The 24,574-nt window shown below is 32.8% G+C and overlaps 1 protein-coding gene across 1 annotated transcript in view; it reads left to right on the forward strand.

The window, feature by feature from the left end:
• The window catches only part of LOC122631388 (neuroligin-4, X-linked-like), a 155,342-nt gene that overhangs the window by 96,870 nt on the left and 33,898 nt on the right, over nucleotides 1–24,574 (forward strand). Inside the window, exons 4-7 of the mRNA XM_043817036.1 lie at nucleotides 5,545–5,898; nucleotides 9,255–9,564; nucleotides 10,025–10,232; nucleotides 11,442–11,696. Of these exons, the coding sequence (XP_043672971.1) occupies nucleotides 5,545–5,898; nucleotides 9,255–9,564; nucleotides 10,025–10,232; nucleotides 11,442–11,696 (1,127 nt within the window). The remainder of the gene's footprint in view (nucleotides 1–5,544; nucleotides 5,899–9,254; nucleotides 9,565–10,024; nucleotides 10,233–11,441; nucleotides 11,697–24,574) is intronic.

Consider the following 24,574-nt stretch of genomic DNA (forward strand, 5'->3'; position numbering starts at 1 on the left):
TCTCTCTCTCTCTCTCTCTCTCTCTCTCTCTCTCTCTCTCTCTTTCTCCTCTCTGTCAATTTCTATCTTTCTCTGTAAATTTTTTTTGCTCTTTTATTCATTTTATTCCATTATTAAGCAACGATATCCATAATTAAAAGTTTTCTAATTTGTTTTTACGCTCTACCACACTGAATAATACTTTATAATGTATCGCTAATTATTGCCGAAACTGTACACACATAAAATAGATATACTTGGACCATTCATTATAAAAATGATTTCAGTAAAAAATTTAACAAAAACTAATTTATAGCGTATCTAATACTTATGGCAATGATCCAATTCTACGTAACAGTATGCGATAAAATAATTTTTATTCCATTTTTCACTTAGACCATACCTTCGCTATCTCTCAACGCTTCTACGTATTATATTTATAATATTTATTTCATGATAAAAATGCACTGTCGTTTACGATCGATCATATGCATTCATTTCTATTCGAGTATAAATCTCACAATGTTATTACAAATTTGGAGATTTCTATTAAATCCAGCAATACCTACTCAAAGCTCGAGGGCGACATATGATTGGCGATATTACGATTGCTATTACTATTACTATTATTATTATTATTGTTACTATTGTTATTATTATATTATTGTTGTTATTATTACTATTATTATTATTATTATTATTATTATTATTATTATTATTATCCTTAATTATACTCAATACAATATATAGATACAATAGTATAGAATACATTATGTTATTAATTACTTTGCAATTTCACGTGTGCTCGATTTCATGCATGAAACATCACCCGTATGAGTTATATTTGATAGCTACATTAACGCAACGGGGGGAGAAGGTTATAAATTTGTTCGCCTACATCATTCACGCTTCGTTTCACATATTATTGCGATTTTAAGAGATACCATTGATATCGATTTATTTTTCTATGATTTTGAACTGTTACATTACAAAGTCTCTTTCATCTTTATCGTAATTTTACGGTCTACACGTTAAGATAAATATTACTGTATCATCGTGATAATTAAAATTCGTCATAAAAAAAGAACTAAACCAAAAGAGATAAAATTAAAAAAAATAAATAAATAAACAAAGATAAATTATATATTATTAAGAATTCTTTTAATTATCGTAATAAATCGGTTATCCTTAAAGTACTATCTTTTTTTTCTAATCCTTATCACTCATTAAATACTCATTCAATATGATAATATAATATTATCATCGATCATCAATCATATATATTTACATTCTTTTAATGCAAAATAACAATCGTGTATTTCATAATAAAGTTGCGTTTCTGACGCATAGCCACTCGATAATATTATTGAATCTAAACAATGCCTGATCGATTTAAACTTTTGAGTATCCAAAGCAAGATCCTTCAAACTAACGTAAACCATCCTCGCTTGGTATCTTGACATATGCATCATCTTTTATAAAAGCTTCGCTCTAACATGTGTATATGCGTACATACCTTAAGTATATGTATAATATATATATACACACACACACACACACACACACACATATCTGCATAATATATACATTGATAAGAATATCCAATATGTACTTACTTTCTTAGATTTCCATCGTATACTTTTTTTATCGATAAAAACGTTCGCAAAAGATCTTTACAAAAGAGTCGCTATACGGGATTCTCAATATTAGCGAATGCGATCCGAACTCTTTTTCGAGCTGACTCGCGTTCGATCTTTTTACGTCTATCAGCGCGAAATTTCCTTCGAGAGAAGAACTACTTGCTGGGAACTTGCGTTCTTGGAGTTTTCACCGTTGCAGCTGGGTCCACTTTGAGATTCTCCTTCTAAGAGGAGGTTCACGAGACTCGCGTTTCATCATTTCGATATAACTAAGATACCTAAACTTACTCTTACCGAGAGATCCTCCCTTTGGTCTCTCTCTCTCTCTCTCTCTCTCTCTCTCTCTCTCTCTCTCTCTCTCTCTGTGTCTCTCTTCCACTTTCCTTTACCACTGGTATCTTTTGACCAACTCTACTCCTCGTGGAATTATACCAAGGTCTTAATCAGGTAAGTACCCTGTTGGCGAAGTACTTTATAAACTTACTGTCCTATCCTCTATAAGGAGAAACTTTTTATTCATATATGTATATATAAATAAATATATATATATATATATATATATATATATATATATATAACACAAATGTATCTATATATACTGATAGATCAATATATATATATATATATATATATATATATATATATATATATAAATACATAGATACATTTACATACATACATATATACATGTAAGTACATTTATCAGAACATACAGATACACCAACTTATATAAAATATATCTACCTTAAAGTAAAAAAGCAAGTTAAGATAGCTTAATCGATTATTCGTTGGTGTTCACGTTTTATGTGAAAGCGATCAAAAATGGTTCGCTCCATTTATCGTAAAGCGGCGAACGAACGCATAGCATGTATATCTGTGTGCACAATACATATAGTATGTAAGTACCTGCATATAAGTACTTACGAACTTACACGATACTTCCTAGAACCTTCGTTCAAGAGAGATGGGCAGGTCCAGGCACGATATTCCCAACTAATACCTTAATCCCAACGACAATGGCTTTTACGTCGAGCGAAGCTTAAAGTTGCCGTCGAAGGTATCCTCCCGCAACTTCGATTTCTCATTTATCACTCTCTTTTACTCTTCCCTTTCACGTAGACTTTTTTAATTTTCTTCAACGAAACTGTCGTATTTTCGATTGTACTCACAGTTTTCCATCCTCCCACCCTTGCATCTCTTTTTCACTTTAATAGTTTATATCGCTCTCTTCTTTTTTCTTTCTCCTTTTTCTTCAGTCGCTCGTTGAAAGTGAGTTACAAGAAAAAGAAAAATTGGAAGAAAAAGAAGAAAAAAAAATAGAGAAAGAAGAGTTATCTCGCGTGAAAATTTTGGTTATTCTCGCAAAATTTCGGTCTATTTTCAAAAGCTGGTCGTTCTCTGGATTCTTTCTATTCTTTTTTCGGTCACAATCTACTAGCCCCTTTCGCAAAAAGAGAGAACGAGAAAGAAAGAAAAATGAATAGAGAGAGAGAGAGCGAAAGAGAGAGGGAGAGAGAAAGAGAGAGAGAGAGAGAGAGAGAGAGAGAGAGTGCACTATAAAGCATAAAATGGACTGACTCGAAAATAGTCTCCGCGCGTACAAATGCCTGATCAAATTTCTGTACCTCTCTCTCTTCTCTTGTCATTCGCGACGAATTCGTACAGCATTTCTTGCCTACGACAGGATTTTCCTTTTACCCGAGAGCCCCTTTGCACTTTAGTTAATTAAAATCCAAAAGGAAAGCAAATTCTTATCACGAATTTTGTTCATACATTTAAACTAAATATTCTGAAAGAAAGAGAGAGAAAAAAGAGAGAGAGAAAAAAGAGAGAGAGAGAGAGCGAGAGCGAGAAAGATTAAGGAGATTGTCGATTATTGCAAATCTTGCAACATCTTTTCTCAACAGACGTGTCTTCTTTTAAATTTTTATTATTCTTTCTAACTGTTGACTTTTAATCGAATTAATTGACAATATAATTAGAGATATATATACATCATCTTCTTCGATCTTCCCTCGATTATTATCTTTCGATGAACGAAAGAGTCACGAATAAAATTGATTGTAAAAGAGAAATGTTGTTAGAGCTTTTTGATTTTTAGGTTGAAAATTAGAAAAAACAGGTGAACGTACACCTAGATACGAGTTCACACGAGAGATTCGAAAATTCCAAATGCGCATTCGAATGCGATCGAGTCTATTGGCTACAAAACGCGACGGGCTTTTATCAGCCCTCTATGTTTTTCCGTCGGGTTCAATTTGTCGAAGCTTTCGACGGAGCTTTCATCGATGTTGCATAAATTCGAAAGAACATACGACACGACATTCACGCATCCCAGCATCCGGATTTATCGACTCGTTCTCTTTTCTTTTGTTCCCTGGCTTTTTTTTTTTATTCTTTTTTTTATATTTTATTTTTTTACGTATACACATATATATACATATCGTATTACGAACGTACACATAGACTTGCACGCACAGATAAAACGAATTAGTATACTAATCCGGTCTCGCTAATCGAGGGAAAACGCCATCACGTCTTCTGCTCAAAATACGATGCTTTATCGCGAACCTCGGAGTCCTCGGGACTGTCCATGCAAATCGATATGTTAATCAGGATTTAGCTACAACTACCTATCGTAAACTTGCCAGTTGGTCCAATTCCTATGTTTATGTCCTACGAATTAGAAGCTTGAAATCGCCCAATAGGAAGGTACAATGCGTACAAGCGATAGATACGCGAAATAAAAAACATACTACAATGAATATCAAATGTAACGTGCGATTTATATTTTTCTGTAATAAGTATTCCATCATTTCTTTTATTTACGTGATACATATATGTAACGTATACATACGTATACTATAATAACAGAAATTTAAAAAATGAATATATATTCAAAAAAAAAAATATATTGAAAGATCAAAATAACTGTATTGAGAGAACAAAAAGAAATATATTGAAAAAACAAAATAATTACTTGTCAGGTTTGATTGATTGAAAAAAATTAAAATAAAATATTATATTGTCCGACTTGCATCCAATTTTCTGAAATGATATTTGAAATCTATTTGAAATTTTCATAATAATTAGAATGATGAAATCCTATTGTTTCTTAAATTATCATATCGTATTATTTATACAGTAGGTATTATATCACGGACTTCGAGACGAATAATTAAAGATAGTACCTATTTGAAATAAATATTTCAATGGAGAATTGTATTCAGTTCTATTGAATTAAAAAAGAGTAAGCAAGAGTAAGAAAGAGAAAAAGAGAGAAAGAGAAAGAGATAAAAAGAGTATATATACACATAAAGAGTAAAAGTAAAATAGAAGGCTTTTTCGAAAACAAAGAAGGATGTTGACCTTACGTCTAGCCCTATAGAAAAGTTACAGTGAACTCTTCGGATTCCGTCATGCAGTCATGATGCTTTGTCAAAGGGAACTCCAATCTTGCTTTTCAAACGTGAAACGATGCGGCTCGGTATGGAACAACGAAGAGGAAGAGGAATTTCTCTTTCTCTAACCAGCTTTTTGACGTTCATATTATATACAAATAACATCTTATTCTATTTCCTAAACAAATGATTCCTTTCTTTACATTTTCCTTCGAATGAACCGATTGTTAAAACCTAGTATATACATAAACTGTATCATATATAATACCAAAAATATAAGTCGTACCGTTGAAAAGCCATTGGATTTTAAGCTCTATATATCAACTATATATATATATATATATATATATATATATATATATATATACATATATATTGCATTCAACGTCGAGTTGAATATCTAGCGATGTAAATGGCCCTTTCTGGTAATAATCGAAGCATAGCTGTGTGCGAACGAAAGAGAAAGAGAAATAGAGAGAGAGAGAGAGAGTTCGAATCAAGCATAGTTCGCTTTTGTGTTACAGGCATGACGGAAAGTGGTAGGAGACATCCGGTTGTCCTCTACATTCACGGTGAAAGCTACGAGTGGGGAAGCGGAAATCCTTACGACGGCAGCGTCCTAGCCAGCTATACCGAGCAAGTGATCGTGACGATCAACTACAGACTGGGCGTGCTAGGCTTCCTGAACGCCAACGTGGCGCCTGAAACGAAGGCGAGGGTGGCGAATTACGGTTTGATGGATCAAATCGCGGCTTTACACTGGGTCCAGCAGCACATTGCACTTTTTGGCGGCGATCCCGAAAACGTTAGCCTCATGGGACAGGGTACAGGAGCTGCCTGCGTTCATTTTCTTGCTATCAGTCCGACCGTCATAAGAGGTAAACTTTTTTTATTTCGATATAATTATTTTATATTTTTAATTATAATTACTTTCCATATAATTTATATATATATATATGTGTGTAATTGATGTATATATATTTTTTATATGATTGATTTTATATATTGAATAGGTGCATATATATTTTTTATGATATATATATTTTTTGTTGTTTTTTTTTTGTCGTATTTAAGAACACGATCTCAAATAAATATGAAACGACTCTTATCGCGTTTATCTCGTTATTCATTCGAATTTAATACGTAAATAAATATTTCTCTAAAGAAATGGAAAAAAAGGGTTGAGATAAAAATTAAAAAAAAAGATCGAACAACAGATAGAAACTGTACGACGTAGTTTCAGTATGACGAAACCATTAATAATTTTCTCCGATATGGTCAATCGGTTATTCTTGTAAGAAACAACTTCGAGAAAAAATATTTCAAAATGTTGGATGGTACTAGAATTTCGTGTCTCGTTTTACATCAGCAACTTTCTTTCGGGAAATGTCTTTCGCGACAGTTCGATTTCGCGTCCGTAACGAAATAATGCGCTTTGTTCGGCACAAAGCCTTTCGTCTCGATCGGAAAGCTCTCCAAGTATCGAAGAAATCGGATTTCATAGGAAAAAGCAGAACGGAGTTATATGTTCTTGAGAAAGATAAAGAAGGGAGGTTGTTTCATAAAGTTGCACAGTAAGTAGACATACAAACGAACGTTACTATTGATCCAAAAAATATTATATTATTATATACAAAGATATAATAGTCATTAAAATATTATTTATTTTAGTTGGAGCAAACTTAACTTAGACAGTATCTCGCATTACGTTAATCGAAATTTCATCTTTCTTCTTTAACGTAATTAATTAAAACGCCTGACAATTCTTGACAATTTCATTCATTAATAAACTTTTAAACATTTTTTCTTTTTCTTTTCTTTTCTTTTCTTTTCTTATCGATATAATTTACGTTAGAAAACTACAAGTTCATTGTAGTATACTTTTAACAGGTTCGTGTTTCAATTCTCTCTCTCTCTCTCTCTCTCTCTCTCTCTCTCTCTCTCTCTCTCTCTCTCTCTCTCTCTCTCTGTCTGTCTCTCTCCGTTTCTTCAAGTTTGCGAAATTTTCAAACTATTTAAGTATGAAAGTGATCGAAGTTATATCGCTTACCTCGTATACTTTTAATAACGTCAGAGAAAAGAGAGAAGCGGCATACCCATTGAATAAAATTTTAAAAGAAAATGATACATTGATATCTCTTAGAAAACAAACATTTCTTTAATCCAAAGAACTATTATGATTGCATCGAGAAATACGAGAGAATAAAACAGGGAATAAAAAAAGGTGGAGAGAGAGAGAGAAAGAGAGAGAAAGAGAAGGAAAGATAAAGAAAAAAAAAGGAAAAAAAATTATGAAAAGTAAAGGAAAAGAAAGAAAAAGAATAGAGAAGAAAGAAGAAAAAAAAAAAGATAAAGTATACACGCGGTAGAGATCGTACACGCGCGAGTGCGCTTTCATAATAGGTAAAAGTATTTTCCAATAGAGATGAGATAAGGAAGAGTTCGATGGCAACCATACGGATAAAGAAAGAAAAAGGAAATGAAAAGGAAAAAGAAGGAGACAGAGAGAGAGAGAGAAAGAGAATAGAGATGAGTAATATTTCACACACATAATATCGCGAAAGGAGAGAAAAGAATCAAGATCTTACAAGGATTCGATATCCTCTTCTTTTCCAAGAGGTGAGTCTAACGCGATCAGGAAGTGCCGTTACCTCGAAAATGTTAACCGTGAACTCGACCACAGTGAGTGTGTTCGTTCGTTTCTCGATGAAGATGTTAAGAAAGATGAGAGCAATATCGAAAGGGCAACGTGTTACCAACCATCTAGCTGCACGTGCCTTCGTTCATCGAATTTTACCGTATTACCTTCGGAACAGAAAGAAAGAAAATTCTTCAAATTGCTAATAATATTTTCTATTGTTAGAATTTTGCACCCTTTTCTTTATATATATATATATATCCTATAAGATATTCTAAACAATTGATCAAGTTATATAAATATAGTATCATTTATTAAACAAACACACAATAATATTATATATATATATGTATATATTATCATAACTTTCTATTAATTATATTTTTATAGTTATCCTTAAAAAATAAATATATGTGAAGGTTTTCTTATCCTTCGATACGTGTTTCTCCATGTATATTAGGTATATAAAAATAATTTCGATCTTAAAAAAAAAAAATTAAAAATGAAGAAAAACGAATTTGAAAATTACTAGTGATAACTTTCGCACTACGCTATTGGAGAACTTATTGGAAAGACATTATTGTGGCATTATATGATCAGACATTTGATTTATTCTTTGTCAATAAAATTCTTGTATTAAAAATCAAGCGGTTCTAAAGTTTTTATATTTTCTTCTTAAAGTTTAAGTATCCATTCATACTCTATTCAATTCTACTCTATTCAATGATAATCGTCTTTCGAGACTCTTAGTAACGTTCAAATAAAATTCAATATTAAAAAAATTGTATTACGATATTTAAAAAAGTTCATTGTGATATATTTAAACGCTGATCTAATTTTTTTCTCTCCCAATTGTTTCGTCACGAGTTTTTAGAAATCGACTTAAGGATTTGTCAATGGATTCCAACATTGTGGAAATCGAAATAGCTAAGAACGTGACGTTGTTCCCGTAACTTCGTAGACGTCAGACGGTAAACTTAATTTTCTCTCAATCGTCATCGAGATTCTTACGTCCGAGAAAAAAAGATTTACTTCTTGGCCTTGTCATCCCTTCTCACCGATATTTTATTTTAACATATCGTCGACCAAACGTGTGCAGATTTTACGCTTATCTTTCTTTTATCACGAAGGAAATAAAAGTTCTCGATGTTGTACGATTTCTTTCTTTCTTTTTTTTTCTCTTTTTTCTTTTGACGCAGGGAAAACAAAAAAAAACAGAAAAAACGATATATCAGAAAACGTAATCCAGCTTAATAATTCTCGAAGGTGAAACGAAATTAATATCGACACATGATCATTTATAAAATAATACTACAAAGTTTGCGATTAAAATAATCGACCACATGTAATATCTCGTAATACTCAATCGTTTTTACTACGTCATATTACATACCACAAAATTCTATATGATACAATACAGTTTTTATTTTAATTAATAATTCTCGATATAAACATAGAGAATAGTCAGTGTTAATTTAATTATATTTTTATTTAATCGATATCTTTTAAGTTGGACAATAATGATTTAATTTATCGTGTGGGAAAAAACGATTAAATCTAAGTTAGAAAAAAGTTTCATTTACTTTCTCGAAACAGGTCTCTTCAAAAGAGCGATACTTCTCTCGGGCAGTGCATTGTCTTCCTGGGCTGTAGTCGAGGATCCTGTCTTCTATGCGCTAAAGCTCGCTAGAGCGATAAATTGTACGATTCCCGAGGACCTACTCAAGGACAACGAGTTGATAGTCGATTGCCTCAGGGAAAGCAGCCTTGAGGAATTGATGCAGATCGACATACAACCGCCAACTTTTCTCAGCGCCTTTGGACCGAGCGTAGACGGTGTCGTTATCAAACCTGATTTCCAGAAGGACCTTTTGTCCTACCTTGGCCCAGAATTTCAAGGATTCGGGTATGCAGATATATTATAGTACAACGAATCGATTTCATTAAATATCGTTCAAACGAATCTTCTTTCATATCGTACATGTATAATGATTTAATTTCAATGATTATCTGATATATCTGATTATCGTATAAAAAATTTATCGTATAATTGTTTCTTCTTGTGCTTTCTCAAGATTTTTTTTTCTTTTTTTATTAATCGCTCTCTATCTCATCTACGATAAAATTTGAACGCTCCACTTCGTCATTGTTAAAATAAAAATTATTAAAAATGAAAAAAGAACATTGATTGTAATAAAAATTATTCAAACGCGAAACACATGAAGTAATATTCATTAATAGCTATCGCACTAAAATATTTCGCTACTTCAATATTATACTACATCGTTGAAATTTTCAATACCTACTCGTTTTTATGAGTGCTTGAAATAGAAAAAAAAATAAATAAATGTACACATATTTTTCAGACCACTCCCGAAAAAAGCTGAACATGGAGCACCCATAACGAGCAACAATAAATACGATCTATTGTTCGGCGTCACGACCAGCGAGGCTCTTTGGAAATTCGCTGAGAAGGATGTGCATCAAGGATTCGAGGGTGAAAGGAGAGACAGGATCATCAGGACTTATGTCAGAAATGCTTACATCTATCATCTAACGGAGATATTTTATACGGTTAGAAACTTCTTTCTCTTTCTATATACTTTAACTTTTTTTTTATTGTTATCTTTTATATAGAACAAATAGAATTTCTTTAAAACTTCGAAATTGAAGATTCAATTTTATACAATCGCAATTGAAGTTGATGATGTCGATCCGCGTCCCCCGAATTACGAAATAAATAAATCTATCTTTCTATATTGTCTTTCTAAAATATAACTCTCAAAAATTCAACCTCGAAACCTCATCGAATATTTCTGTTTTTTTCTTTTTTTTTCAACGAAATTCGTTTATTCAATTTTAAGAAATCGAAAACGAAGAGAATGTCGCTACCGTTTTGTTGCTTCTAGTCAAGTTAATATAATAACTCGGGAATTTTTCAATAAAAAAGAAAATAAAAAAGAAAGAAAAAATTAAAAAAAAAGGAATCGAAGGGTCGTTGTTCCGCTGGATAATGCTTATTTTACAATTGCATTAACCTTTAATTACTTATCTCTTGTATCCTCTCCGGACGTTCTCTCTACTCGATAAAATGAAAATAACGGGATCGCCGGCGGGCGAAACGATAACCACCGCACAAAACGTCCACACAGGAAAGGCATCAGTATACGAATTGTAAAAATCGTCCAACCCCTCGTGTACTCTCCGCTGCGGCATCATAATTCACAAATTATTTTCGTATCACGAGCTACGGTACGTCTCTTGGTCGTAATAAATATTTAGATATCTATACGTTGTTCCGTTATCTGCGAACGTTCAATGATCGATCGATCTCGATGCAGATAAACCGAAAAATAATGCAAAAAAATATCTACACCCACGCAACCTCGAATGACAGATTTTATATCTTGACAGTTATATCTTTTTATTTTTTGTTTGTTTGTTTATTTGTTTGTTTGTTTGCTTCTCCCTTTTCTTTTTTTTTTAACTTATCGTACAACACGTTCCGAAATTATAATCGTAACGTGAGTTAATTCGGTAATGACCTCAATAAATTTTTCTAAGATATTATCACTACTTTCTTTTTACAATTGAAAATATTTGCAAAACGAACAAAACGAACAAAATGAATTTTTCTTACTGTTTAATTATTATTTAATTAAATAAGAACGAGTTAACAGTTCGATATATAATTATACGTATACGTATACATATGCTATAATTCGCATTACATTGCTCTCTCGATGATTATTCGTTCATTCCGTAAATTGTCAATTTTTCTAGGTCGTCAACGAATATTCCGATTGGGAACGGACGGTACAGCATCCGGTGAATACAAAGGACGCCTGTGTCCAGGCACTGAGCGACGCGCAATTCGTAGCACCGCTCGTTCAAACTGGTGATCTTTTTACTCTGAGGCACACGAAAAAACCAAATAATCCTCACATCGCGCCACCGCCCGAGATCGAGAAGGAACCAATGCCAAAAACGTTCTTTTACGTTTTCGATTATCAAATGAAGGACGGCGACTATCCACAGGTAGGTAACTATAAAATTTATTCTCTTTTTTTCTCTAGTTTTTTTTTTTTCCATTCAATTTCGTTTTCATTCAATTACGATCATCCATTCTTTCTCTCTCTCTCTCTCTTTTTTTTTTTTTTTTTTGAAATATATCTAAATTTCGTGATTAATAGATTTTAAAACAACTGTTCGTAGCCTAACAATATTTATTTAGAGATAAAATTAAACGAATAAATGAAAAAATTGAGAACTTTTCTCTCATGAATCGTACTCGGTGATAATTTTACGTGCGTCGATAGGTATACATCGAGGTTGTTCGCAATTCGAACGCAATTAACACGAACGAACTTTTATTTACCATGACGAAATTTTTTCAACAGTAGGGGTCGTCGAACAATAAAATATACACACGTAGAGAAACGGAACGCGCAACTCGCGCCGTACACAATGATCGTTATTGTCTATCCACGGAACGTAATTCTGCAACGAAGTTTCCGGTTATCGCGGAATTTACAACGCTGAAGCTTTTCAATTAATTAAGCGATTTCTCGTAAAATGCGGCCTCGAGGGTAGTATCCCGTTATCGGAACATTTTTTCCTATCGGCGCTATTTCAATTTCGTCATTGGAAACGATAAATTTAGTGCTGAGAGAAAAACGTATGATTTCGAGCTGCCCAGGACAAATGTTTTTTGTTTATCTTCTCTGCCTGTCTGTCTGTCTCTTTCTCTCTCTCTCTCTCTCTCTCTCTCTCTCTCTCTTCCTATTTTGAACTGTATAATATTAAACGTATTAAATACGAAACTGTCTAATTAAAAAATATCAAATTAATTCGTATTCTGTACTGTATTAAATCATTCACTCCGCATGACTGGTTCAACAAAATGAAAAAAATCTATTTAAAAAGAAAAAAATGTTCTTTCCTTTCCTTTTCTTCTTCTGTTATTTGTTTTTTATTCGCTCTCTTTCTTTTTTCTATTTTTTTGCTTCCCCTAGCAATTACACGTAACATCGAGAAATATTAAAAAAAATTTACTTTAGTTGCGTTGCATGTACCAACGTCATCTCGGTAAGTTCGTACGATCGTTGAATAAAAAAATTAATGTAACAATAACAGAACGTATAAACTTGCAAAACGTTTATAAGAACCGCAATACGTGTTACCAAAAGGAATTACTATGGAAGCGTTTCATAACGTCGGCATACACGTGGTTAGTACAAGTAGTACAACTCGCTCGCGTCTGCTACTCGCTGAACTAGTATAACGTTCTAACCATAGGTAGGTGATTCATGGACGCGCACGAGACAGAATCGCGTACATTCTACCGTGCGATAATATACGACGCGTGCATATTCGTAGTTACGCATTAGTTTCTCTCGTTGCCGAGAATATCCATGTATTTAGATACACACGCACTCTGTCTTTCTCTTTCTTTCTCTTTCTCTCTCTTTCTATCTATCTATGTATCTCTTTCTCTCTGACAGAAGAGAAAAATATACACAAACGGGTCCCCAGTTCTCTCTAACGAACAATAAGCAAAGTTTTTTTTTCTTTCCGAGCGATCTAAATAATCTGAAAACTACAAAAGAAAAGAGAAATAAAGAAGAAAAAATAGAGCGTAGATAAGACAGAAAGAGAAGTGTCTTTTCTTAGCCTTCTCTTTTCATCTTTCTTCGTTTCTTTCCTTCTTTCTTTTCTTCTTCCTTCTTTCATTTCCGAGAAAGAAAAAAATGTATAACCTGATCCGATATATTTCTCATTTCACTTCTTTTATTTATATTTTATAATATTTATTATACTTATTACCATCACTTTACCCTTCATTTACAATATATCCTTTTTATCCCATCTGTTTACTTTTGTTTCCGCCATTTTACTTTACCTTACTAATAGAAATATTATTCAATCTTCGTGGTCTTTCCATTAATCTAATTTTACATCTTGCATCCACTTAAGTGTGTACTTTCTTTTTCCATCATTGGACTATCTCTCTTAGTAATACATTTTATAATTTTCTCTCTCTCTCTCTCTCTCTCTCTCTCTCTCTCTCTCTCTCTCTCTCTCTCTCTCTCTCTCTTTCTGTGTGTTCTTCTTGTGACCTACACTCGAGCCTCCATCATATTTCATTCGCAAGAGCGAGACTAGGATACAAATCGTAGACGAATTTCCACGTCAAAGGAATTCCAACGACGATGATACAAGTTTTCTAAATGCATCGTCGACGATGCGACGATATTATTCGTGACAACTTCACCTGGCTCTTTCCTGTGTGACACCATCGAAGAGAATCGACCAAATTTCTAAATTCCATTAAAGTTTTTCCCTACTTCTACGTTAGACGAAAGACGAATGACGTTTCAATCCTTCTTCGCTCACACGTCACATTTCCTGTGGTTTCTTTAAATCTTATTCTTTTTCTCTCTCTCTCTTTTCTCTCCTTCTCTTTCTCTTTATTACTTCTCTTGCATAATTTTTTTATCGGATTTAAAATAATACGCAGTAAAACAAATCGCAAGTTTCGAAAAAAGAAAAAAGAAAAAAAGAACAGCAGCTTAATTCTCTCATGTTTTCTCTCTTATATGTCAGATATTCGAACATAAAGCTGGACATATTTCATATATCGATAGAACATCGTTATCTTTCTCTACTCTATCTTCAAGAGTCGTAAAATCGAAAGAAAACCATTACTGCGTATCGTAAACGTGATAAACGTCATATCATCGCAGGTTAACGCAAAGATTTTTTTTAGAGAAACAAAATCTTATGGAAATAATTTAATATCGTGAAAAAAAAGAAAAGAAAAAGAAAGAATCTTACGTTTCGCGATCGTAATGTAACACGAACGCTTTGTGCATTATTTAAAAATAAAAATTAGATTCCGCAATAGTATTTCGGTACATAAATTATTCCTTTCACGTTTTCACTGTGAGAAAATCTCAATATGGCCTTTCTTTATGACTACCGCAGGCATTCTCGAGCAGCTTCCACCCGCTGATTTTCTTTACGGAGCTAATTAAGGACGAGTACGGCTTAATGAGCGCGGAAAAAGATCCACCTTGTAAAAATAAAAACGCGTTGCGTCTCGCGAATAAAATAGAACGAACCTCTTCTCCGCCATCATGAAAAATGAAAGTGAAGAACCTCTTTTTCTTCCTTCTTTTTCTATCCTCTTCTTCTTTATTCTGCTATACACGCTATCTTATTTAACGATAATTCCTTCTCTCGCTTTAGCAATGATGTTATGTTCGTCGAGTGCTTTATGTATGTGTATATATATATCTTTTTCTTTCGATTTTTCTCCGAAGGTAATATCCGTTGAAAAGAAAAACGATGTCTATGCTCGAAATAATTAGGACTTTATACTATATTTATCTATTAAAATATATGTATATCATTCGTTCTATTCTTTTATCAAACCGTGGAATTTTTAAGATTTTTATCCGTTCTTTTTACCCTTTTTAAGGGACCTGGTATACTTATAAATTATAGATAAATTATATGTATATGTATATATATATATATATATATATATATGCTGTGTGTCATATGTTTGATTACATATGTTACTTACCACAAAACCATAACAATTCATCTAACTCAAAAACATTGAAATTAATTCCAAAATCCATTAACGAATTTGTTGAATAATTAATATCTCTGCAAATATAATAGATTATAAATATCGTAGTAATTACGTCTTCTAACGCAATACATGCCCTACAACTAAACGTTAATTCAAATCCCATTAACACCTGTTGAGAATCGATCGAGTCGTCCTATCGAAGAAATAAATCTTTCAATCTACGACATTATTTCACCGTTTATCTTTCTATATCTATATACATACATACATGTACATATATATACATATATACCTATCTATCGTTCTATCTATCATATCTATCTATCCATAGACGAATATACGTATGTAGGTTCGCGACGAGAAAATAATTGGGCGATAGGAGAACAATGGCCGCTGCTCTCCTAAGCTTCCCAAAGCCGTCACCCCGCTTCTCTTCCTCTCCCACTCAGCAACCCGGCTCACCCTACTCTACCCCATCGCCTGCACTCCGAATCCTCCCCTAACTCACTCCCTTCCATCCGTTTGCTACTGCCCGGGCAATCCGAGCATTGTTCCTCGGGGTCGGTCGTCAGGATAGATCCACCGGCGTTTCCGCTTACGAAGAATCGGAATGATTTCGCGGCTGCACCGGCTGGACGAAAAATCTGAAATGGCGGGTCAGGAAAGCGCAAACCGGCTATTTCCATTTCAATTTAAATCCACTATCGTCCCTGGACCGTCTCCGTTACTTCGTGCATACCCCGTATGAAAGCTCGACCAGCGTGAATGGACCGAGATGTGTGATCTACCCTATATAACGATGGAGTTATATATGCCCGATGTCTTTTTAATCGAGACACACCTTGTACATAAACTTTACTTCATTTATTATTCTTTTTTGTAATTATTACTGTTATGACTTCTAACAAATTTAATTAGGTATAGGATTAATCGGATAAAGAATTTTTACTCTGGTACGTTCGATATAATTTACGTATTTCTCGTGATAACGTCTGTCGACTCGTGAAAAATGTCAACTATAAAAATATTATATAAAAAAAAAAGAAAAATAGAAGAAAAAAAAATTATTACTTTTGATATCGTTAAAGAACATTGAATTATTGATAGACGAAAAGCTTTTCGTTTAAAACGTTTGTAATAAACATTTGTTTTACCTTTTTTATCGGTCGTGTTAAATGGACTCAAAGAATTTAATATACGATTAAAATGGATTAACATATATATTACAAAATAACGCTTTTGTATAGAAAGGGAGTTGACAGTTCAGAGAGCCAATATGCACCTACCTATATGGTATATCACAAATCATGTAACTACATTAAACACTGTAATATCCCTTTAAACACTGCAAGCACTGATACACATTCGTGTATACTGGAATTACAGAATTACGATGCAGGGATCGAGAATAACGTCAATAAGATATTCATGGGAATATCGAGTAATTACCTCGTCATACCATGACCTGTGTTTTCACATTAATCGAAGCCTATGTTGATAATCGATATCGTTGTCGCTTTCATTGCTTATAAACGTATCATTTATTAATTTCTATCCAAAATCCATTTATTTCTCTTTAAAACGCAAACCGTAGGAATTAGAACAAGAAAAAGAACATAAAAACTATATATTATATATAAAGTGAATATATATAAAAATTTACACATAAATTTTATACGTTCTACAATATATAAAATCGTTCTTAAATATCGGCCAATGTTGTTAGAATTAAAGAAAAAAAAAAAAAGAAGAAAGAAGAAACATTAAGAAAATATAATTAAAAAAGAGAAGAAAGTTTGTTGAGGAAAAAAGAAGAAAATTGTAATCGTCGAAAGAAACGATCGATAGAAAAAAAAAATAAAGAAAATGAAAAAGAAAAGAAAGAAGGTCTTCATAAGAGAAAAATCTCTCGAAAACACAGAGAAAATCTTGTTTATCGACGTGACACCGCATTAACGACGAGAGAAAGCGTTCAACCGGAAAGGGACGTTAAAATAATAGCAAATAAAATAGTGTGGTAGCGTAGCTCGGTTTGGTCTTCGGCAATTCGACCTGCTAGTAATTTTCTAAGATTTTCAGGGACAATCTTCGACCATGGAAAAAAGAGATAAAAAATCGTAGTAAGAAAGAAAGAAAAAAAGAAAGGAAGAAGGAGAAAAGAAAATGTTTGATGACACACAACACAAACGATTTTTCTTTTTTCTTCTACTTTTTCTTTTTCTACTTCTACTACTTCTACTACCTTTTCCTTCTCTTTTTCTTCTTCTTCTTCTTCTTCTTCTTCTTCGTCTTCTTCTTCGTCTTCTTCTTCGCCTTCTTCTTTATCAGCATCTTCAGCAGTATTTCAGTTCTCGTACTTCGAGGGAAACATCTTTCCCCCATCTGTTCGAACAACCAAAGAGTAAATTACCCGTATCAAAGCGAGTTCGAAGGATCAGCTTTCAACGCTTCGATGGTCGTTACTTGGTTCGTCAGGATCTTGCTAAAGGCACTAGGTGTTACAATCCGATTAACGAAAATACAATTTTAACCGAAGAAATGACCGCAAGAGAATAAGATAAAACTAAAATAATGGAACGATCAATTTTCTCCAACGTGCCACAATATATTTCACACTTTATCGGAATGTCTATTTTAATTTCTATATGTCCTCCTAAATACATATAAAAATTACATAAATATATAGAGATGCATATATGAAATATAAGACTATTTAAATCCATATCTAAAGAGAAAAATTAATAATTATTTCATTCGATTGCGTAAAAGAGGCTGTGGAATAATTCAATTCGAGTTTAATTATAATATAACGTTATAAACGTATACTTAAAAAAAATCTGCTTTACGAATCGATCGAATATACGTATATTCGTGTATAATACAAAAGTATAATGTATATAATAATAATAATAACAATAGCATATGTAATTTTATATATCTATAAATGTATATAATATAAATACTATATAAACATGTACACGCACGTATTAGATTGATTTATGAAATATAAATTAATATATATATATATATAAATAGACGTCGAGAGGAAGCACAAACTTTTAATTAACTGCTAATATCAAAAATTATATACGTAGATAGATATTTAATAAAATCGAAACGTTCAAGAGCCTCGTTCGTACGACCGTCACACTCGCGTGCTTACTTTCAACTATCGTCCTTCGTCCTCTAACGCTGATCTCTAACGTTTTTATTTGTCTGCCTCGTTCATACCTCTCCCTTTGTCTTTTTTCTCTCTTTTTCTTACTCCGTTATTTGTTTACCTTGGCACAAAAACGTACACATATACGTATACCTACGTATATCAATAGTTCTTTTGTTAAATCAACGTTTACAATGTCGAATAAAGGTCACTCCGATTTACAAGTCCGTATATTTCTACGCAATATTAATTTATGTCTCTCTCTCTCTCTCTCTTTCTCTCTCTCTCTCTCTCTCTCTCTCTCTCTCTCTCTCTCTCTCTCTCTCTCTCTCTCTCGTACATACATAGGGACGCTTTGCAAATATTACAATAAAAGTGAATTTTCCCCTGCGTTAATATTTCCTCACCGATATTAACATTACGAAATATTCGGGCAAATGCACAGTAACATTAACAAACACAACGATCATTTTGTTACGAATTAAAATGTTAGAAAAATTTTCTCCTCGTCGGTAAAAGAAAGAAACAGAAAGGTAGAGAGTGAGAAAAAAAGTAATAATAAAAAGCAAAAGAAAGAGAAAAAGCCATAAGGAAACTTTGCATTTTTCATAACAAAATTTTCTTCTCGCGTATTAAAATCTCACACTATCACAACCACTAGTACTACTACTACTACTACTACTACTACTACTACTACTACTACTACTACTACTACTACTACTACTACTACTACTACTACTACTACTACTACTACTACTACTACTACTACTACTACTACTACTACTACTACTACTACTACTACTACTACTACTACTACTACTACTACTACTACTACTACTACTACTACTACTACTACTACTACTACTACTACTACTACTACTACTACTACTACTATACCATTACTACTATTCTACCACCACCATCATCATCGACGTCAACGGGATAAAAGGTTTTGACTCGCGTACATTAAAAGTTATAAAGAACTCAGCCCGTTCGGCACGAACAGCACGCGCCCATCGTCTTTGAAACTACTTCCGGAAACGAAGAACCTTTAAAAGAACCTTGGAGAACAGGCAAGGCGAGAAAAAGAACGTTCAAGATAAAAAGAGAAGAAAGAAAGTTTCATTGCAAACTCTCCCATCAAAAAGCATATCTACGAGTTAATAGAAAAAAAAAAATAACAAACAAACAAACAAATAGAGAAAGGAGAAAAAAGGAACGAAAACAAAGTAAAACCTATCGATTGGGAGTAAATTAAAAATTGTTATTAAATAAATTTTTCATTAAAACATTCGATACTCGGGAATTAATTCTTTCGGATATGTCTACTATTTTCAATAATATATACGCTTTCAATTGCGTCATTCCAATCACGTTAATTTTTGAATCACTGAAAGCTCTCAAATGAGAATCGTATGATTATAATTAGAAACGATCGTATAGTTTACATTACGGAGTCCGATAAAAGCTATTTCAACGATCGAAATTACGATGCAAATTCGAATAAAACGATTCGTTTATATCACTGATATTCACCCAAAAAGTTCGACAATTATTTCCGGATAACTGTCTATTCAGTCGCATTCCACAAATCCACTGGTTTTCACCGCAAACTCGCATCTCAGCTTAACGGAAATGCGAACATTACGAGAAACTCCAAAATTAATAAACGATCGATCTCCCTGATCGATTCTGGTGGTCTATGTACATCCCGAAGATTTCACCGACTAACCCAACGGAATTATCCTTCAATAATTAATACGTCTTTAGACAGAGTAAGCTTCAAAGAGTATACGCGTACAATTTTAATCGGCGAGTACTCTATCCGAAAAGCCAAAACATGAATTATTTGTTAAAATTTCGATTCTAATTGTATATGCCAATATATGCTTCTAATGAAAATGTTTTAATTATTCGTACAAATATATATTTCTTTTTTTTGAATTAAACAAATTTCTAATTCACGTATCTAATACATTTTATCTATTAAGTTTTCTCAAGTATGTTTCTTTTCTTTTTTTTTCTTTTCTAATAGTAATCGATATTCTTTATCTAATAATAATCCATACAATGCATCCTTAAAATTATATAAATTAATAATAATAATAAAATATATCAAAGTAAATAAAAATAAACAATTCTATTAAGATTATGCACACTCTTAATATTTGATAAAACGATCCATGCTACCTACCAACGGTGAATAAAATCGTAGTCGTTGCTTGATGAGAATAGAAGCCTTAGGCTACATCCTCATCTATCGCTTTCGTATCCTTTTGTCTCTCTGCCGTTTTCATCCTTGTCGTCCTTTCAGAGGACTTTAAACTTGTCGTCGGTACAAAGACGACGAGTAAAGCGGCTCGAGGCACCTCCCAATTCTTCCATAGATTCCCACTGTTAACGGTACATTTCTTGCTCGTCTACGAACTTGGTCTATTAACTTCATGGGCCGCGAAGATATTCTCCGAAACCGCTAAATGTGCATCCGCAATGAGAAACAGGCCATCAACCATAGCTCCGAAGTCTTTATAATCAAGTACTAGAGTTTCAATTAAAATTTCAACTTCCAACTTACTAAGACAGTAATCATTCTTTATCAAATTGAAAGGATCAAAAGGACGGCAGTCAAAAGGAGTTCGATCGATTTTTCTGGTTCCTTCGTTTCTTTTTTCAATAACATTTTTGATCGCTCTTTGATTTATATCATGTCGATGAATTATATCGTATTATATTTAATATTTAAAAGGTTTTTAAACAGAACGATAATTTTTGAAGACTTTTAAATGAATCTCAAAACAAGTTGATCTATAGCTATACATATATATGTATATATATATATATGATACTTTTTATTTCTAGAAAAAATTATATATCGTTTTAATCGCACGTTCTTTATATTAAAAACGAAATCATTAATTTAGTGTCAGATACATATTAGATAAAAAAGAATCGTTTTTTTAAATCACCGCTTATAATAAGTAACGAGTGCACGGTCTTTACAATGCAAATAAAAGAGAGTAATTAATTTTCTTCATATTGGTTGAATGCAGAATCCTTGTTTAGTCGAATACTAGAAAGATTGTGAATTGTGTGAGCGTAACATTTGGTATCGCATCGATTTGTTTCAACTCTCACACTGTTCTACGACTTTCCTCGAGTTCTTAACGTTCTCTAGGTCGCATGAAATCGATAAAGAAGAACGAGACTGTAGCGTTGATTAATAGATCGATTAACCTTTAACGGGAAAGTGAAGTCGAGAGATAGTGTCGAGAAATAAAGCGAATAGTACGATACCTAAAACAATCAATAACTGACGGTCAGTAATCGTAAGCAATCAAGGAGTAATATCCTTTTCTAAATTAACCTGTTAACCATAGTTGGTGATTTTCCATCAGCTACGGTGCAGATCTATATAAAATTTATTTCGATTAAAAATAAAATTCTATGTATCGCGAAAAAAATTCTATAGAAATTTTCCCAATAGAGATTGAGAGAAAAACAAATGATTTGTTTATCCCGAAATAATAAAAAAATATATATTACGATGTAATTTACAGTAAATTAATAAATAAATTAATAAATAAATGATACGATATTTCTTTTTTTTTTTTTTTTAAATGAAATCTTCTTTCCACAATTAAATTCGCGTGAATTAGAGAGTCGGATATAGAGAGATGCATATAAATAAATAGAGAAACAGAAAGTTAGAAATAGAGAAAGAGAGAGAGAGAGATAGAAAGGGGCCAAGGAAAGGGAGATGAAATAAGAGAAATCGCGGAGAGCAGGAATAGGACATAGAAACCAAATCCAAAACGTGAACTTGCAAGGGCAGTGTACGTGTCGCGTATCCATCACTGTCTAACCGTAGAGAAGGTTCATCGAAGTTGTTTCGCCAACTGGATTTCGTCATTGTCGAGAATCCAAGCTAACACACGGGATATACATACTAGTGCGGCCTCTAATACCATTAATTTCATTACAGAACGTAGGTACATTGCGCGTTTAGATATATCGGACCGATTCTACCTCCTCGTTTCCTCGAATTTCGACTAAGTTCACGATTCGGAACAATTTCTCTTCTCTCCTCCGAAGAAACTCCTTCTCTCTTAACGATTTCTCTTCTTACATACTTACGTAACTACTTACTTTCGGGTTGATCCTGCAAAAGAAAATGTAAAATAGAAAGTCTTTAATACGGGTATTAATAATAACCGGAGGGATAACTTTCTACGCATAAGAGAGCAAAAGTAGTTCTCCTATATAACCAAAAGTTAAGCTCGAACTGAGCTTGGGATTGTTCATCGTTATGTTTACTTTATACGTTGACTCCCTTCCTTGTCTTATACATTTCCTATAAGTATACACATGACCGAATTCTAGGAAACTCAATGTCTCGAATACCCTTGTTTATGTTTTTCGTATGACTTCATACGTGCTTACGCACATACGTAAATACGTACTACGTAGTAAGCGCTGACAAAGCAAATTCGTTTCGTTTCAAAGATGAAAAAAAAAAGTACACACACGCGTTCGTGAATGTATACAAACGCGTAACGAAACTCGTAGTACTTCTGAGAAAAATCGTTAAGCGGAAAGAAGAAATAATAATAAAAAAAAAAGAAAGAAAGAAAAAAGAATAAGATCGTTTTTCGTTAAAAGTATTACGCAGATATTTGTATATATTATCGTTTGATATTTCTTCGATAGATTACCGTTAGATTCTTCTATTAATAAAATATATATAAATGAAATTAAAATGAATTCAAAGGTATTGTAGTGAAATATACATTTGCTTTATGGACAATATCCTTATTTACATTACAAAATGTAGATGTTTGCGAATTCTTAAAGCTCCGAAAATAAGGGCATTGCGAAAGCTTTCAAGCTGAAACACAGTTTCAAGATTGCAGAAGGTTATCAAATGAATACCAGGAAATACGTTTAAGTTTCATGAGCTTTTTGTCAGTATCGCATTTGTCTTTGAAGATGGCGAAAGAGACGATTACAAGACCGAATGGAGTTAAGATACTATCGGATTTACGATCACTTCAACGTTTCAAATTTGTGAAATTTTGAACGTACGAAAGCATTCTGACGATTGCGAGGCTACGATACAATAGGAATAATTTATGACGAAAATTAAAGTTCCAATTAAAATCTCAATTAAACAAATAAAAAATACGATATAAGAACGAAAATAGTAATATCTAATCGAAGATTTCTGAATGAAATTCGATTAAACGTTATCCAATCGATAATTAATCAATTAAGCAAATCGTTGATTAATTATCAACGATAAGAAATTTATATTACAAGAGTATAACGAATAATAGGAATGATTTAATTGAATATACATTTAACCGAATCTCTATTCATTCGATAATAAAATTCCGTGGATAAAATCTACTCGAATTAACGCAGAGAAAACGAAGTAAGATCTTCCTTTAATCTTAATGCATTTTCTTTCCCTATTTTTTTTTTTCTTCCTATTACTCTTAAACTCTCCGACCCCAATTCTGGAACGTCCCTTTTTCTTTCTTTTTTCCTTAACCTACTTCTTTTCTACTCCCTTTTGTGTGTATCTATATATAATACCGTTGTACCATTTACAAGATAATATACATACTCTAGGAATAAAAAATATTCTTTAAAATCTATTACGTGATATTAAAAATTCAATGATTTTTGTTTTTTTTTTTTTTTGAACCTTGGCGGAAAAAAATTGCTTTGTGTATCAAAACTGCATTATAAAAAAAAACACACACGCGCAGGAAAAATAAAAAAAAAAGAAAATAAAAGAAAAATAAATGATCAAGGTCTCGCTGAAATTATCAGCAATTTCATCCGCTGTGAAACGTTTCTTCTGTATTCAATGAAAAGAAAGTCATTCCGTCTGGGAATAGTTCTTGATTTAGGCGATATAGTCAAAAGTATATATCGAAAGGATAGATAGCGTAAAGACGATTGCTTCCATCGTGCGAAAGGACTCGATCTCGAAGCAATTTCGTCAGTTAATGGTTCCTCGATACGGTGAAATCGAACCTATTGAACGCGATCCTACTGAAATAATGGTGGAACCGTGAAGAAAAAACTAATTCGACGAGAATCGCGATACTTTTTGAAAATGGCGTATTGCCATCTTCTACGAAGTTT

Source organism: Vespula pensylvanica, chromosome 8 (genome assembly GCF_014466175.1).
Source record: "Vespula pensylvanica isolate Volc-1 chromosome 8, ASM1446617v1, whole genome shotgun sequence".
Lineage (NCBI taxonomy): Eukaryota > Metazoa > Arthropoda > Insecta > Hymenoptera > Vespidae > Vespula > Vespula pensylvanica.